The sequence below is a fragment of the Agelaius phoeniceus genome, chromosome 21 (assembly GCF_051311805.1).
Source record: "Agelaius phoeniceus isolate bAgePho1 chromosome 21, bAgePho1.hap1, whole genome shotgun sequence".
In the NCBI taxonomy this organism is placed as follows: Eukaryota; Metazoa; Chordata; class Aves; order Passeriformes; family Icteridae; genus Agelaius; species Agelaius phoeniceus.
In genome coordinates this window covers 180,261-196,054 of record NC_135285.1, presented here as the reverse complement: position 1 = coordinate 196,054, position 15,794 = coordinate 180,261, and the positions used below count along the sequence as shown (strand labels likewise).

Below are 15,794 nucleotides of genomic sequence, written 5' to 3'. Positions count from 1 at the left end.
ACTCCCTGTTTAGCAGTGATGCCGTGAGGACAGATATCTATTTAAACACCTAGAAAAGAAAAAAGAAACAGCATTCCTAAAGGAAGAAAATATTGCTCCTGAAAAGAGATGCTACTTACTGCTGTGACATCCCTGAAGAATTGGGTGGGGTCTCCAAGCCCAGCCACAGACAGCAGAGGAGCACTGGCAGCTAATGCTCCAGCCACGACATTTGGGTATTTCATCCTCAGGTAAGCGCTCAGCATTCCTCCATAGCTACCAAAGAGAGACAACAGTTATTTCCTTTAACAGACAACTTGTAATAACTCAGAAGTTCAGGCCAACATTTACAGGCTCACCTAAAGCAAGGTAACAATAAGCTCATGAATATCTGTGATGCCTCATGTTTTCACGCATGCTCCGTGATATGCATGATGTTAATGGATACATGTGATGCTTTGTGCCTCATCCTCATGTTGATCCAGTTATGGCCAATGACCAGCACACAGTGCTCTTACTGGCCTTTCCCCAAATGCTCACACCAGCTCTGGTGGGAACATAGCAGCTTAGTTTGCTTCTGTACACAAATGTAAATCCTGCCTCAGTATTTAAATTTGCACCAGCCTGAGCATGTCCCAATAGCTTCACAGCAGAGCAAAGCAGGGTTTGAGTGAAGCACTCACTGTTCAGAGAGAGAAGACACACTGTACATTTTGCATACGGAATGACAAGAACTAGTTAGAACTAGTCAGAACTTTGCCAGGGTTTTGGCAAAAGGTGTCCATGAACGTGGCAGAACAGGCTTGACTCCTGGAAAGTGAAGGCTATTCTCCCTGGGCACCCCAAATAACAGCTGTGTAGTTGATCAGCACAGATACAGGGAAGGGGAAAAGTTAACAAATGCAACAAGAAAAGTCAAAGCTACCTTGGTAGCTTCAATGCCAGGGCATTGAATCTACACATGGATCAAAAGCTACTAGACAGACCCAGGATGACAGAAGTCATTAATTTGCTGATGGTTGCAGAGTTCCTCTGAGGACATTGGGGGTGGCAAATGACATCCCCAAAACACAGATTAAACCTGGTATAACTCCAAGTTTAAAAGCACTCAATCTCCCTCTGTACCACCTCAAGTGATTCAGTAAATACCGTTCCCACAACACCCATGTGTAAAGCAATTTGCATTTCTCTAGCCCTGGAGACTGGCATTACCTGAAACCTCCTGCAAGTAATTTCAGGTTAATTTGGCACAGTTATAAGCACCAGAAGTGGTCTGTTTTTTCTCTCCCAGGAAATGCTGTGCTTCTCCAGCACTGCCATATTTCAGTGTTCTTCATTTGGGTTTAGTGTGTTCAGGGCTGCTGCACACTGAGCCCTCAATTACACACAGAGAGCTGCAGTCTAACATGCAGCCAGCTAGGAGGTTTTGATGAATCCCTCTCCCATCTTCCTATCCCAGGACAGCTTCTGGGCCTTCCTACTCTAGCTACTGTCCTGATAATCACAGTAAAAACCTCCGTGAGATCAACAGTTCCGTCACCACACCGCAACGAGCTGAAGGCTTAATGATAACTATCATGCCAAATGCTTTTTAGTGCACTGCAATTGAATTCAAAGCCCTGCACTTCTGGAAGACTTTTGGAGGGAAGCACCCCTCTACTACGAGAGAGGGGATGCATCAAGAAACAAGGACATCACATCCACCCAGCTGCAGCACAGTGAGCACTCTGGGAAAGGATTGCTGCAAGGAACTAAAGAGAAGCAGAGCAGAATTATGAAAAGGCCTACAATGAAAATGGCTGGATGCTGTTAGAGGTTGTGTTTAATAAAAAGCTGTGTGGCCCCTTGAAGGAATATTTTATCAATTATTAGTTTCCAGTGTTTCCAATGTAAAATGTTCTGATCCTGCAGGATGAATTTCTCATTTTCATAGTTATAGAATATGCTGAGCTGAAAGAGACCCATCATGATCACTAAGCCTAACTCCTGGCCCTATGCAGGACACTCCAAGTATCCCACTCTGTGCCTGGGAGTGTTGTTCACACTCTTTTCAAATTCAAACAGGCTTGGTGTATGACCACTTCCCTGGGGATCCTGTTCCAGTGTTCAAACACTCTCTGGGTGTAAACATTTTCTTGATATCTGATCTAAACCTCCCTTGACACAGATTCATGCTGTTTCCTTGAGTCCTATCACTGGTCATGAGCGAAGAGATCAGTACTATCCCTCCACAGGATACTGAAGAGGGCAGTGAGGTGAGGTGAGGTTTTCCCTCAGTTTCCTTCAGACTGAACAAACCAAGCCATCTTAGTCACTCCTCATAAGGCCTCCCCTTCAGACCCTTCCCTATCTTCATGGCCCTCCTCTGGACACTCTCTAATAGCTTAATGTATTTACATATTTTCATTGTGGTACCCTAAACAAGGTGACGCCATCTCAGTGCAGAGCAGCACAGTGGGATAACTGCCACCCTGACTCAGCCAGCAATGATGCCCCCTAGGACATGGTTGGCCCTCCTGGTTGCCAGGGCACTACTGACTCACATCCAGTATACCATTGGACTCCCAGGTCCCTTCCCACAGCTGCTCTCCAGCCTCTCATTCCCCACTCCATACACACAGCCAGTGCTGCCCCATCCTAGGTGAAAAACCAAGCTCTTGCTGTTGGGAAACTTCATACAGTTGTTGATTGTCCATCTGTCTGACTTACTGAGGTGTCATGGTTTGACACTGGCACAATGCCAGTGCCTCCATGAGAATACTCTCTCCCTGGTTTCTGCTGTGAGATATGACCAGGAATAAGCAAAGCAGGCTCCCACTTAGGAAAAAAAAAATTATTAACTAAACTACAAGGAAAAAAAAAATAAAACACAAGGAAAATGAAAACTTCACAAATACATCTCCTCCTCCTCCACCAAATTCCCAATACAATACGTCCCCCAAATCATTGACTCTCACTCCAGCACCACCCTTCAGAATACTCAATCCTCAGTTCATCAAGAGGACAAGGAGTCCTTCTTGTGCCAATGGTGACCTCTTCCTTTCATGTCCAGCGCTCTCACCACTGAACACAGACCAGAGCTGCTTCTAGGGTCGACTTTTAAGGATGCTTCGTCCCACTGCAAAAAGGCACAGTCTCAACTTTGGGACATCTGTCCCCCCCATATTTTTTCACTCCCTGGGGCCGAGGGGTACCCACACCGAACCCTCTTGGTCCTGAGGCATTGCCTCCCCCTAGAATGCAGTCCCTGTATCACAAGGAAACATGGCTCTGTCCGTGGCTACACAAAAAGAGTCCAGCATAAGCTACTCCATCATCTCTTCTGTAGAGAGCTTTTTGGAGAATTGGTTAGCTGAGAAAGGACATTCCGATGTGATGCCGATGGATAAGGGTAAGAGAAACAAGCTGGGAACTGAGCAACCGGTGCCTAATTACTGACGAAGGTCACAGTGACCTTCTCTAAAACGGGAAGACGGGGGAGAAAATTGCTTGCCAGAAAATGTAGTTATCCCAAGGTAGAGAAATTAGAAGAATGTACACATAGAAGCAAAATAATTGTTAAGAGATAGAAGTAGGTGTGTTTGATTATAGTGTGCTTTAACCAATAATGAGCTCAGATTTTGCAATATGCATAAGCTTCATTAACACTAATATAAAAATGTGTAAGCTTTCAATAAACTTCGAGATTTGCTATTCATCGCATATGGTGTGTCGCATCTCTCCCGCCGTTACGACAAATGGTGACCCCGGACGTGTACCTTCGGGACTAGCCACGGTCGGAGGCGTAAAAGTCAAGTGCAGGTCCTTTCGCGGCTGGGGACGGCAATAAGCACCGCTGAAAAAGGGAAGGTGCCGGCCCCGGGTGACCTCAGAGGAGAGCCCGGCTGCTACGTGCTGCCGGACCTGAATAGAGCCGCAAGAAGCGCGCAATCGTCGTTGAAATGGACAAAGACAGGCAAGCAGCATATGATTTATTTACTGACTTTTTACGAGGGCGTCAGATTAGAGGGATAGATTTACAGAAAGAACTTCCTGGGTTGTTAGCTTATGGGTGTGCACAGGAGTTTTTTCGTAATCCGCATACAGTGCATGAGTTGTCGGAATGGTGTATATTCGGAGATAAGTTGTGGCGTGCAATCATAGATGAGGATAAGACCGCGAGAGAGTTGGGAAATTTATGGCGAGTCGTGCATGCTGAATTCTTGAAATACCAGGCGGAGGAAAGAGCTGCCCAGCAGACTAGCGTAGCCCGTGAAAGAAACAGGAGTTGCAGAGACTGGTTTGGGTCCCCGCCGATACAAGCTCCTGCTCTAAAAAGCAGCTCCCTGCAGCTATCGGCGTCTGCCGCGGGCAGCAGCCCCCCCGCGCGTATTCCAGCCGTGCCGTCCGCGCCGCCTGCCCCGGTGTTAAACCCTGCACCGCCTCCGCCTCCTCCCGCTCCAGACCCGCACCCTCCGCCGCCCTGCCGCAGCGCACAGCCCGCAGCCGCCCCGCCGGAGAGGCTCGTGCCGGCCCCGGCCCTGGGCGACTCAGCAGCTGCAGCGCGGCCGCCTCCCGCTCCGCAGCCGCCAGCTCCGCTCCGCAGCCGCCCCGCCCCCGAGCCGAGGGGGGGGGGGCGGCAGGACGGGCCGTCCACCCCCCGTGGAGCAGCGGGCTCCGGGACGTCCGCCCGCCCCGCGGCTGCCCGCAGCTATCACCACTTCGGCTAAACCTGCCTTCAGCCCGCAACCGCCAGGAGCCTCGGAGTAGACCTAGCAACAGCAGCAGACAGTGAATTTGGTGACTGTTCACCCACAAAAGTCCCAACGAGAGTAAAGAGACCACTCATTATTGATAGATTATCTGTGAGAGTTTTGCTTTTAAGACATTTCTCGGCTACAGTGTTAAGATTGTTTGTTTTATCTAGAATAATAGACGCTGGCTATGTAAGAGAGAGTTCTATTATGCTGTATATTCTTTTTCCACCTATGCGAATCGAGCAATGAACTGTTAGATGCACTTTGACCTTTGTTAAAGGGAACTAATCCAGCACAGCCTGTTCATATAACCCCTGAACGGGCTGAAACACTGCAGCAGATATTGGTCTGTGTTACACAAGGCAGTGTTCAAAGACGTGATTTTGATCTCCCTGTACAGCTGACAGTTTGGTGTAGACAAAAATTTTTACTGGGTGCACTTGCTTAGCATAACAGAAAAACGGGGGAGATATGGGCCTTAGAATGGATATCTCCTCCACTTCAACAACATAAAACTCTTTTTCAGAAAATTGACATTTTAGCTGATTTGTTCAAAAAAGGTCGTGATAGGACAGTGAGGTTAGATTCAATACCCAAAAAGATCACTAAAGTCCTTATCGGATGCTATAACTGCTTACACAGATGCAAGAGGAAAATCCAAACAACTGTTACTCATTGTATACATTTATATGTTTAGAAAACTGGACTAGATGTCATGTAACATTTAGAATTATAATTTAACCTGAATGTTAGTTTGCACAAAAAAAACAACTCCCTCCAAACAACAAAAACAACAAAACTCCTTCTCGAAACAGATACTAAAATATATAATAGACTTCCAACCATAATATTAATACTATTATTATTAGTACTATTATTGTGGACAATTTTGATAAATAATTACCAAAAAGAATATATTCATCCCTACTGTTTAAGCATCAATTGACTTTTAAAACATAAAGCATAAACACTGATGTTTGAGGCCTAGAAAACATTTATTCTATTGTTTAAATAATGATTTCAGTCTACAGGAAAACTGTTGCTTAGCTTTTCCTGTAACATCGAACAAAGAGTATTTTGTACTTAGTTGTTATCCTTTTTCTTTGTCCAAGTGAGAACACAATATGTCATTTAAAATATTTTCTCATTTAATTTACATTTTAATCTGAAAGAGAATATGAGTTTAAAAAATCATACCACAGCAGTAACGTCCCTTTGTACTTAGAAACATATTTCTTGTACCTGTTCAATTTAAAGCAAACCTGCAATACTCTAAGCACCTGACTCAACTTGTAACTTCTCCATCACTTCTTATATTTTTTTCCCTCTGAAAATAACCAGTGTGAGCTGTAGGTTGTCTCACATGTGTTAAGTTCTTCACTGGCTTTGCATAAGGAGATTCACAAGCACATGAGTTATTCTACACTGCTTATTTGTCTCAAATATCTGATCTAAAACACATCATCTGATTTGTATTTCTTAATATTTTATAGGTGAGTTAGTTCTGAGTTATTTTTCTCTGTTTCCTGTGTTTAACCAAGATGCTGAAAGACTTTGTAGATACATCAGACTTCACTGAAACAAAGGCTTCACACAGATCAGGCCTTGGTATTGATGGATGGCTCAAATCTTTAAACTTAGGATCATGGTTACGTTCAATTATTAAGGTTAGCATTGTAGTAGCTATTGTAGTTTTGCTGTTAGTATTAGTCTTGCCTTGTTTTTGTATATGCTTACAGAATATGGTGAGAAAGATGATAACTACTGCATTTAATCAAACTATGCTTGTTCAACAGAAAAACAGGGGAGATGTAGAGAGCTTTTTGGAGAATTGGTTAGCTGAGAAAGGACATTCCGATGTGATGCCGATGGATAAGGGTAAGAGAAACAAGCTGGGAACTGAGCAACCGGTGCCTAATTACTGACGAAGGTCACAGTGACCTTCTCTAAAACGGGAAGACGGGGGAGAAAATTGCTTGCCAGAAAATGTAGTTATCCCAAGGTAGAGAAATTAGAAGAATGTACACATAGAAGCAAAATAATTGTTAAGAGATAGAAGTAGGTGTGTTTGATTATAGTGTGCTTTAACCAATAATGAGCTCAGATTTTGCAATATGCATAAGCTTCATTAACACTAATATAAAAATGTGTAAGCTTTCAATAAACTTCGAGATTTGCTATTCATCGCATATGGTGTGTCGCATCTCTCCCGCCGTTACGACACTCTTCCACCTGATTCTTCTCTATTTCTCTCATGGCCCATTTCCTCTTATCTCATCTCTATCTCTCTTCTCATTTAGCTCCAGTAGGATTAGCATTTGTAAGGTTTCCATCATCCAAGAAAAGGGTTAAAAATCTGAGGATCTGTCTGTCCAGAACTCCCACGGCTGCCCAGCCGGGCACCTTCTCACCGCACCCCCCCTTCTCCTTCTTGGCCAGCCACTATTAAATTTCAAGGTGGCACAAGCCACAGGCACCAGTCTCTCTCTCTCTGTCTCTCCTAGAGGAGTTGGGGGGGGGAGGGGGGGTGGCTGCCCAATGCCTCTCAGTGCTCCTCCACCCTTCCATTCTGCAGGGGCCTTCACCTCCCTCCTGTCCAGGGCCCCAGCCTACCTCACCGGGCTGGCTTCCCCTCCCCCGCCCAGCCTGCAGCCGGGCAGGGGAGATCTGAACCTTTCCCTGACCGGAACCCAAGAGAGCCTCCCAGGGGAGAGCCCTGCTTTTAACCCCGTGTTCTCAGAGGCGCATCCAATGTCCCAATGGCCACATTAGGTGCCAATATTAAAATGTGAGCACCCATTGGCCTGACCACAGCATCCCAGAAAACGTATTTCCTGTCAAACCACCACATGAGGTCTCTCTGCAGGGCCTCCATGCCTTCAAGGGAGTCAACGGCTCTTCCCAGTTTAGTGCTGTTGGCAAACTGACTTAGTACTCCTTCAAGTCCTGCATCCAGGTCGTTAATAAAGATGTAGAAGAGAAGAGGGCTGAGGATGGAGCCCTGCAGAATCCCACTAGTGACTGGACACCAGCCTGGTGTTACCCCAGACACTGTAACTCTTTGTGCCAACCAGTGGACAGTTGCTCACCCATCATATGCTGGACATTTTGCCCAGAAAAATCTTTGGAAGAGATAGCATCAAAAGGTTTGCTGAAGTCCAAAATAATGACATTCACTGGCTCTCCTAGATTAAGCAGGTGGGTTACCCCATCATAGAAAGAAATCAGGTTCAACATGCAGGACTTTGCCCTCCTGAAGCTAGCTGCGACCAGTGACTGCATTGCTGTCCAGGTGTTTTTTCAATATCTCCCAGAATAATATTTACCATGATCTTCTCAGATTCTACCAGCACTGAAGTGAAACTCACAGGCCTGTAGTTTGCAGGGTCCTCCTTCCTGCCCTTCTTGAAAATTGGGACAATATTTGCCAGCTTCCAGTCTCTGGATTCCCAAACTTGCTCAAAAATCATCAAGACAGGTTTTGCAATGACATCAGCAGGTCTTTGAGGATTCTTGGATGAATCCCAACTGACCTCAGAGATTTGTAGGGATCCAGATGGAGCAGCAGATCCTGCACATGTTCAGGGTCAACAGGGAGCTGATTATTCTTACATTCATGGTCCTCCAGCTCAAGACACTGGGGCCCTTTTGGTCTGTCAACCATGGTGAAGACAGGCAAAGAATGCAATAAACACCTCTGCCTTGTGGCAGGGACCTTTCTGTCCCTGTTTGTGAGGTGACCGTCCTCATCCTGGAACAGGCCAATGTTATTTCTACATTGCCTTTCACAATTAATGTACTTAAAAAACTCTTTTTATCGTTCTCCAGTTTTGGCAATTTCAACTCAAATTAAGCTTTAATCACATGAATTTTCTCCCTATAGAGGGGGAGCAGTGTCTCTGTATTCTTCTCATGTCACCTGACCTTCCTTCCACTGGGCATACAACCTCCTTTTTCATCTTATTTCCAAGAGAAGATCCCTGTTCAGCCAAGCTGGTCTTCTGCCTCACCTGCCTGACTTTCAACATTTGGGAATTGCTACTCCTCTGCCCTTAACAGGTGATATTTAAAAAGCAACCAACACAGATGGACCCCATCACCTACAAAAACATTTCCCTAGGGGACTTTACTCAATAATTCCCTGAGCAGCCTGAAGTCTGCTGAAGTCTCTCCTCATGGCCAGAGTTGAGGTTTTGCTGGCACTTTTCCTCCTGTCAAAAGAGATTTTAAACTCGATGGCTTCATGGTTGCAGTGGCCAGAACAGCTGCCAACCCCCACTTTGCTCACAAAATCCTCTCTGTTGACAAGCAGTAGATCAAGAAGGGTATCTTTCCAATTCTGCTCCTTAAAGAACTGTGCCATAAAGTTGTCATCAGGGTTTTTTCAGGGCATCTCCTGGCCTAGATTGTACTGTGTGATTCTCCCAGCTGATTTCTGGCAAGCTGAAGTCCCCCATAAGGACAAGGGAAGTTGAATTGAAAGCATCCTTAGTTTCTTGAAGAATCATTTGTTTGCATCATCATCCTCTCTGGGAGATCCAAAGTAGACTCCCGCAGTGACATCTGCATTATTTATTTGTCCTTTGATTCTTACCCAGGGGCTTTCAACTGTACCACTGCCAACTATGAGCTCCAGACATTCTATCCCTTCCACTACAATGACATTGCCTCACCTCTTCTGCCCTATCCCTCCTGAAGAGCCTGTAACCATCCAACAGGGCACTCCAGTCATAGGACTTGTCCTACCAGACTTCACTTTTGCTATCGGTGCCAAATTTCTGGGCTTGGGCCTAAGCTTTGAGCTCCTCTTGTCTCTTGTTTGTTCCTTATGCTGTATGCATTAGTGTAGAAACATTTCAGGTGAGGTTCATTGTAGCCAACACCTCGTGAAAGCAGATTGAGGGACCCCATTAGTGCTTGTTTTCTCAGGTTTTGGCACACCATCACACTGCTTATGACTAGCAAGGCTGCTATTTTCCCTTTACCCTTTCCAAGCTATTTTTTTCTGCAGCTTTGGATGATTCAGACATCGAAGAAGCTTAGAAACATCCAGTCAGGGGTGCTTCTCCAAAGCAACCACAAATGGAGACTAATTCCTGATGGGAAAGAAGAGTGGGACCTGGTTATGAGCTCATGGGAGCCGAGGCACAGGCACATCTACTCTCAAAAGGATAGCTTAAAGCTCTACCTTGAGAACAAAAGAGATCTACAGCAGCATAACTTTGGCTGGAAAAGGATGCAGAGAAGGGAAGGAGTCCACACAATACTTACCTGCCTCCGAAAGCGATGACAGGGCAGTCTGCAGCACCAAACTGCTGCTTAAGCTCAGTAATGAGCACTGCATAGTCAGCAAGGGCTTGTTCCACGGTGAGCAGAGCAGTCTTCTTCAACTGTGTTGACTCAATTCCAAAGGGAAGAGACTTCCCATAGTACCTCTGAAATGAAAGAGATACACTATGGCAATGCTCCTATGGGTCTTCTCTACTTTCACCATAGAGCTGGGCTAATCGTGCACTAATACGAAGAGGTAACAGAGTATGAGACATCCTCTAACTTGTCCATAACTGAGGAAGTGCCTTGTCTTCTGCACCTGATACACAGACACTTTCAGGACAGATCATGGAGTGAATGGCCAGGACATTACAGCGGCTTCAGTGGGTGTCAAGTGGGTTCTCAGCACATGTATCTCTCCTGAAATTCCCAGCTACAAAAGGGAACAGGATAATCTCTTCATGCCTAAGATGACAGATAGTAGATTTAATAGTGTGGAAAAGGTTGGCTTGGGACTTTTCCCAAGTAGAGACTTGGGACTTTTTTCAGGGTAGAGAGATTAAATATTATCCAAACAAAGTATCTCTCTACTCCAAAATGGAGTTTAAGGCCTGTAGAAACTACTTACAAAAACAAATCATTCATGGCATAGGCTGTACTGAAACAGCAGTCTGTATCCTGGAGTGCTGGGAGGTATAGTAAAAAATTACTCAAAAGCCATGATTACAAAAGGAAGATCTGCTGTTATGGGGAGAAAGATTATACCAGGTCTGACTCAGCTCCACAGGAAGAAATGGTACGACTATTCCAGATCTTCAGAAAGCTGAATTTGGTAACACTGAACAGAAGAGGACTCTAAAGAATGCATGACTAAAATACTCACATGTTCAGCAAAAATGACAAGTGCTTGCTGTTCCTCTGCTAATTCAAATATGAAGTCAGAGTTCTGAGCAAAAGTCCAGATGTCACCTTCATTGCCAGTATAGAAAAAGATGGGTCCAAATCCTTTCTTCCAGAACTTTACTGAGGCAATTGAAAGAAAGAAATTAAAAATTAAAATTAAAAAAAAAAACAAAACCCATAAAAAAACCACATAATACCCCCCAAACCACAACAAAGAATATGTGCATGAAATGAGTCAATTTTTGATTTTGGGCAGGAGGTTAACAAGGAAGAACTCTGTGAACAGGCTGATTCCTGAGACCTGATCTGGGAACACAAAGTGTTAGGCTCCAGAAATCTCTCATTTGGGTGGGGGTAAATAAGAGCTTCCATAAGATCACTACATGGCCTGAAAATTTCACTTCTGCCTGAAAAATACCTAAAATCTCAAGTTCTGCAAGTCCTTTGCAGACAGCTGCCCCCCAAAAGAGTGATTTCCCATTTATAGACCCTTTTTAGCCCAACTCACTCCAAAACATTTGCACAGCTAAATCTTCACACAAAACTGACATTAGGGAATTGCCTGCATCTTTCTGATACTCCTGCTCTAAGGTATAAAGTTGTAAATTACATATCATAGGATGGTTTGAGCTGGGGGTGAACCATCAAAGACCATCCAGTTCAAGCCCCCTGCCACGGGCAAAGACACCTCCAACTGGATCAAGCTGCTACAAGCCCTGTGCAATCTCGCCTTGAACATTTCCAGGGATGGGGAAGCCACAGCTTCTCTGGGCAGCCTGTGCCAGGGCCTCCCCACTCCCACAGGGAAGAATGTCTTCCTTATGTCCAATCCAAATTCACCATCTGTCAACTGCAAACCATTGCCCCTTGCCCTATCACTACTGGCTTTGGCAAAAAGCTCCCCCCCCCGTTTTTTCACAAACGTTCTGTAAGTACTGGAAGGCTGCAATAAGGTTTGCCCAGAGCCTTTTCTTCTCCAGGCTAAACAAACGCACTCTCCCAACCTGTCTCCAGAGCAGAGGGGCCCCAGCTGCCATGAGACACGGGAAAGCTTCAGACAAGCCCTGCCTTAGCCTCAAATTTTCGCAACATTTTAAATTTAAGGAATCACTCTGGCTCACAGTTCTAATGACAGCAAATAAGATCTACTTATAAAAATGAATTATTTATTAAACAGACAAGAGATAACAGACAAAAGATCTTAACCAGAACTACTCACTACACAGTATAAAACTAAAGAACAGTAAACCAGAGAACAGTGCACTATATCAAAGTATCTGTATTAAAACAGGCAAAAGTAATAGTATTGATTAGGAGTCAAATGTAATTTACCACTGAAATTGTGATAATGTAGAGATTCCTTCACTCAACCCCTGGGGAGTAACCATGAAGCAGATGTCCCTGCTCACAGGAGAAACTCCACATATTTCCAGAAAATATATATATATATTTGCAGATTTCTGCTTTGTGAAGCAGAATCTATAGCAGATTTCTGCTTTGTGAAAGTTAGGGGTGACTTTTATAGTTATAAAGTGAACAGCTATCAGTCAGTCAAAATCCAGCTTATCTTGTCAGATCTCATGTCAACAGTAAGGTATCTATTGGCAGTTGGGAAATACCAGACCAGTGTGAACCTATGGGCCCAAAACACTCACAATAACACGGTTTGTCCTGTTTGAATTATCTGACTGGCTAACAAACAACAGATAAGCTCTTGGGAGAGGATGAGATGGTCTGCTACACAAGCTCTCAGATAATCACTGGGGCTTCCTCTGGACTCACTCCAGCAGCTCCACATCCTTCTTGTGCTGAGGTCCCTGGGCCTGGAGGCAGTTCTACCAGTGGGGTCCCGGTAGAACTGCCTCCCTCTACCTGAGCAGAGGGACCGAATTCCCCCACACACCTGCTGCCCACACTGTGGGGAGGAGCCCAGGATATGCTGATATATGTTATATATGTAACACACACGCATATGTGTGTGTGTATATATATGATGATATATGAAGATAATGTGCTTCATCCTCAGATCACTTTATAACTGAATGCAAATTGATACTGGCAGGACAAGCTGAGCTGTGATGCTAACACTGGCTTATCTAACAAACAGTTGCTCTAATGCTTGCTGACTTTTAACAAATATTTGATTTTAGCTTAGTGATAAACTGCACAGGAATTAGGAGGGATAATAAATAGTTTTCTTCAATGACGAACCTCAGACCGTCAGTTAAGTGTTGATTTCAACATATCATCCAAAGAGCCCCTGAACAACAGTTGTCCCACGGATGTTGCTGTCACATGAGGCTGTTTCCATGAACAGAGAGGCCCAAATTTAATTCTTGGCATTCTCAGCACAGAACTGACAAAGCCAGATTTGGCTTGAAATGGGATTTGAAACCTCTCATTCGTGAAACTGCTCCTCTTCATTAACTAGGAGGTCAACTGACTATGATGCATTTGCTTTGGATACTGGGTAGGTAACTGGAGTGCTCTGTGTTCTCTTTCCTCTGGCTCTTTTCCTCATGTGCTTCATGGCTCCCGGAGTAAACAACCTTCACAGAAGCCAAAACCAAACCAGATGGGCTCCTTAGAAAGGTACCTATTTTTTTATTGAAATCCTGGGGAATTGCTAGCTAAATTCAAGAGTATCAGATTCCCTGTTGTGAAATTAGTTTTTGTTTTCTTGCTGATAATCTGAAAGTCTCATATTGAACAAAAAAAAAAAAAACCAGTACAGGGAAATGGAATCACAGAAATTTTGAGTAAGAAACTCTCTATAAACCAGCAGAACGGCACTGATATTTTACTCCTCACAAATCTTATTCAGCTCTGCCCAGGACTCACAGATAAAACATAACGCTTTAAAAGAAAACAAATAGAAGTTGCACAATGCTTTAAACCATGTAATTCCAACATTCTGTTCAAAAAGGGCCACCTAATTAGTGAAATCGCAGCCTTGGGTATGCTCTCAAAATTAGTGGCATATTTATATCTTTGGGTTGAACTGATCGATGAATTCATGCCTGGTGAAACACACAACTTGGCACAGGCGCTGAACAAGCTGCAGAGCAGCTGGAGCATCTTAAGACCCCAATGCAGCTGGGAGGCAGCAGCAGGTGGGCACGAAGCTGGGCAGTGCTCACATCTGTTGCTATTCCCAAGTCCACCTTTTCTTCCTCCCTACAATTTGCTCCCCAATTCTTCTGCATAGGCAGGGTTGAAAAACATGTGACACTGGTTATGGAAATTGCTGTATTTTTAGCCACATGCTATTTAAAAAGGCCTTTTCTCTTTTACTGTCAGTGATCCAAAAATGAGACACAGCTGGCTCCTTGTTGGCAGTGCTCATTCTTTCACATGGATTAAGCTATCTATAGTTGCACAAGTTTAAATAATGCAAACCACTAACCCAAGAGGGTTGAGTTAGTGATTTGCATTTTATTCCTCTACTCCTAAAAATGATCAGTACAGAGTGCTACATTTCAGTCACTATTTGTTTTTCCTGACACATTCAGAACACTCGATTACATACATTTGTAAGAGATGCTGGCGTCAACTGAAGACACACACACAGAGCCAGCGCCAGTGCAAGCTTAACACAGTTCCTTGCTTCTAGTCTACTCTTGCTCCAGAGAGGTCAGTCCCCACAATCCCCTTTGCACCACACAGCCAGAACAGAAGGCAAGGAGTGAATTCCAGACCGGTTTGTACTGGAAAGGACCTTAAAGCTCATCCAGTTCCACCCCTCTGTCACGGGCAGGGACACCTTCCACTACCCCAGGGTGCTCCAAACCCTGTCCAACCTGGCCTTAGACACTTCTAGGGATGGAGTAGCCACAGCTCCTCTACATAACCTGTGCCAGGGCCTCCCCCACCCTCACAGGGAAGAATTCCTTTCTAATATACAGTCTAAGCCTACTCTCAATTTAAATCCAGGCCCCCTTGTTCTATAAGTACATGCCTTTGTAAAAAGTGGATTAAAAAGGAAAGGAGGATATAGACAATGCTGGGGAATGCCTGGCTCGTACAGGTCTGGCCCGTGGCTAACACTGATTCTTGGCTGCCCAGTGCTCTAGCTCCTACTTTACACTGGAACAGAGGCAGTTAAAACTTGAGCAGAAAGGAATCCAGCCCGAAGCCACAGCACCCACGGGATCTACCCGACACCAGGTACCGCTGCGGGAAGGTCTCGTTGCCGCAGGTCTCGAAGCTGAAGTGGTCCCGCACCTGCGGAAAGAGCCGCTCCTCCAGGCCGGGCCACACGACCCGGGCAGCTGGAGGGGGCATCATCAGCACAGGGGAAACCGACAACAGAAGAGGTTCACCCGGTACGGCACAACCCAGCCTGGGAACTGGGACCCGGGGAGCTCGGAGCGCCCTCTCGGTGCACCCCAGGCTAGCTGAGGGCTCCGGCCCAGCGAGGCTAGTTCGGAGTCCTACCCAGGGCCTGGAAAAGCTAATAGAGGGTCCCGTCCATGGGAGGGCCGGGGCTCTGGCCGAGGAAAGAGGAAGTCAGGCAGCAGGGTCCGGCCCGAGGAGAAGGGGTGACAGGCAGAAGGGTCCGACCCGAAACACCCACCGGGAGCAGCGCGGGCGAACGGCAGCGGCAGGAGCAGCAGCAGGGCCGAGAGCAGCAGCAGCAACTCCATAGCAGCCGCTCCGCCTGCACCGCGCAGCGAGCGCCGCCCCGCAGGCACTGGTCAAGTGACCCCCCGCTTCTGGATCATGTGGTGACTCAGCGTCCCTTCACGTGACCACGCGACCGCCACGGGCCTGTTATGGCGGCTCGACCCGGCTGCCGGTGTTTGCTTTATTTGGTGCTGGGTACGTGGGGGAGTGCTTCTCAGCACTCAGCGCTTTTACACAGCACAATATATGGCTAAATTTTATGCATATTCATTACATTCC

At 45.6% G+C, this 15,794-nt stretch overlaps 1 protein-coding gene across 2 annotated transcripts in view; it reads right to left on the bottom strand.

Moving 5' to 3' along the window:
* Window positions 1-15,682, bottom strand: part of DPP7 (dipeptidyl peptidase 7) — a 31,329-nt gene extending 15,647 nt beyond the window's left edge. Inside the window, exons 1-5 of one of the 2 annotated variants that reach the window (XM_054646605.2) lie at window positions 15,466-15,682; window positions 15,047-15,160; window positions 10,870-11,009; window positions 9,987-10,150; window positions 120-255 (exon numbers count right to left, since the gene is read on the bottom strand). In XM_054646605.2, the coding sequence (XP_054502580.1) occupies window positions 120-255; window positions 9,987-10,150; window positions 10,870-11,009; window positions 15,047-15,160; window positions 15,466-15,535 (624 nt within the window). In that variant the 5' untranslated portion in view covers window positions 15,536-15,682. The remainder of the gene's footprint in view (window positions 1-119; window positions 256-9,986; window positions 10,151-10,869; window positions 11,010-15,046; window positions 15,161-15,465) is intronic. The other variant, XM_054646604.2, reaches the window with a different exon arrangement.
* Window positions 15,683-15,794: the final 112 nt, after the last annotated feature.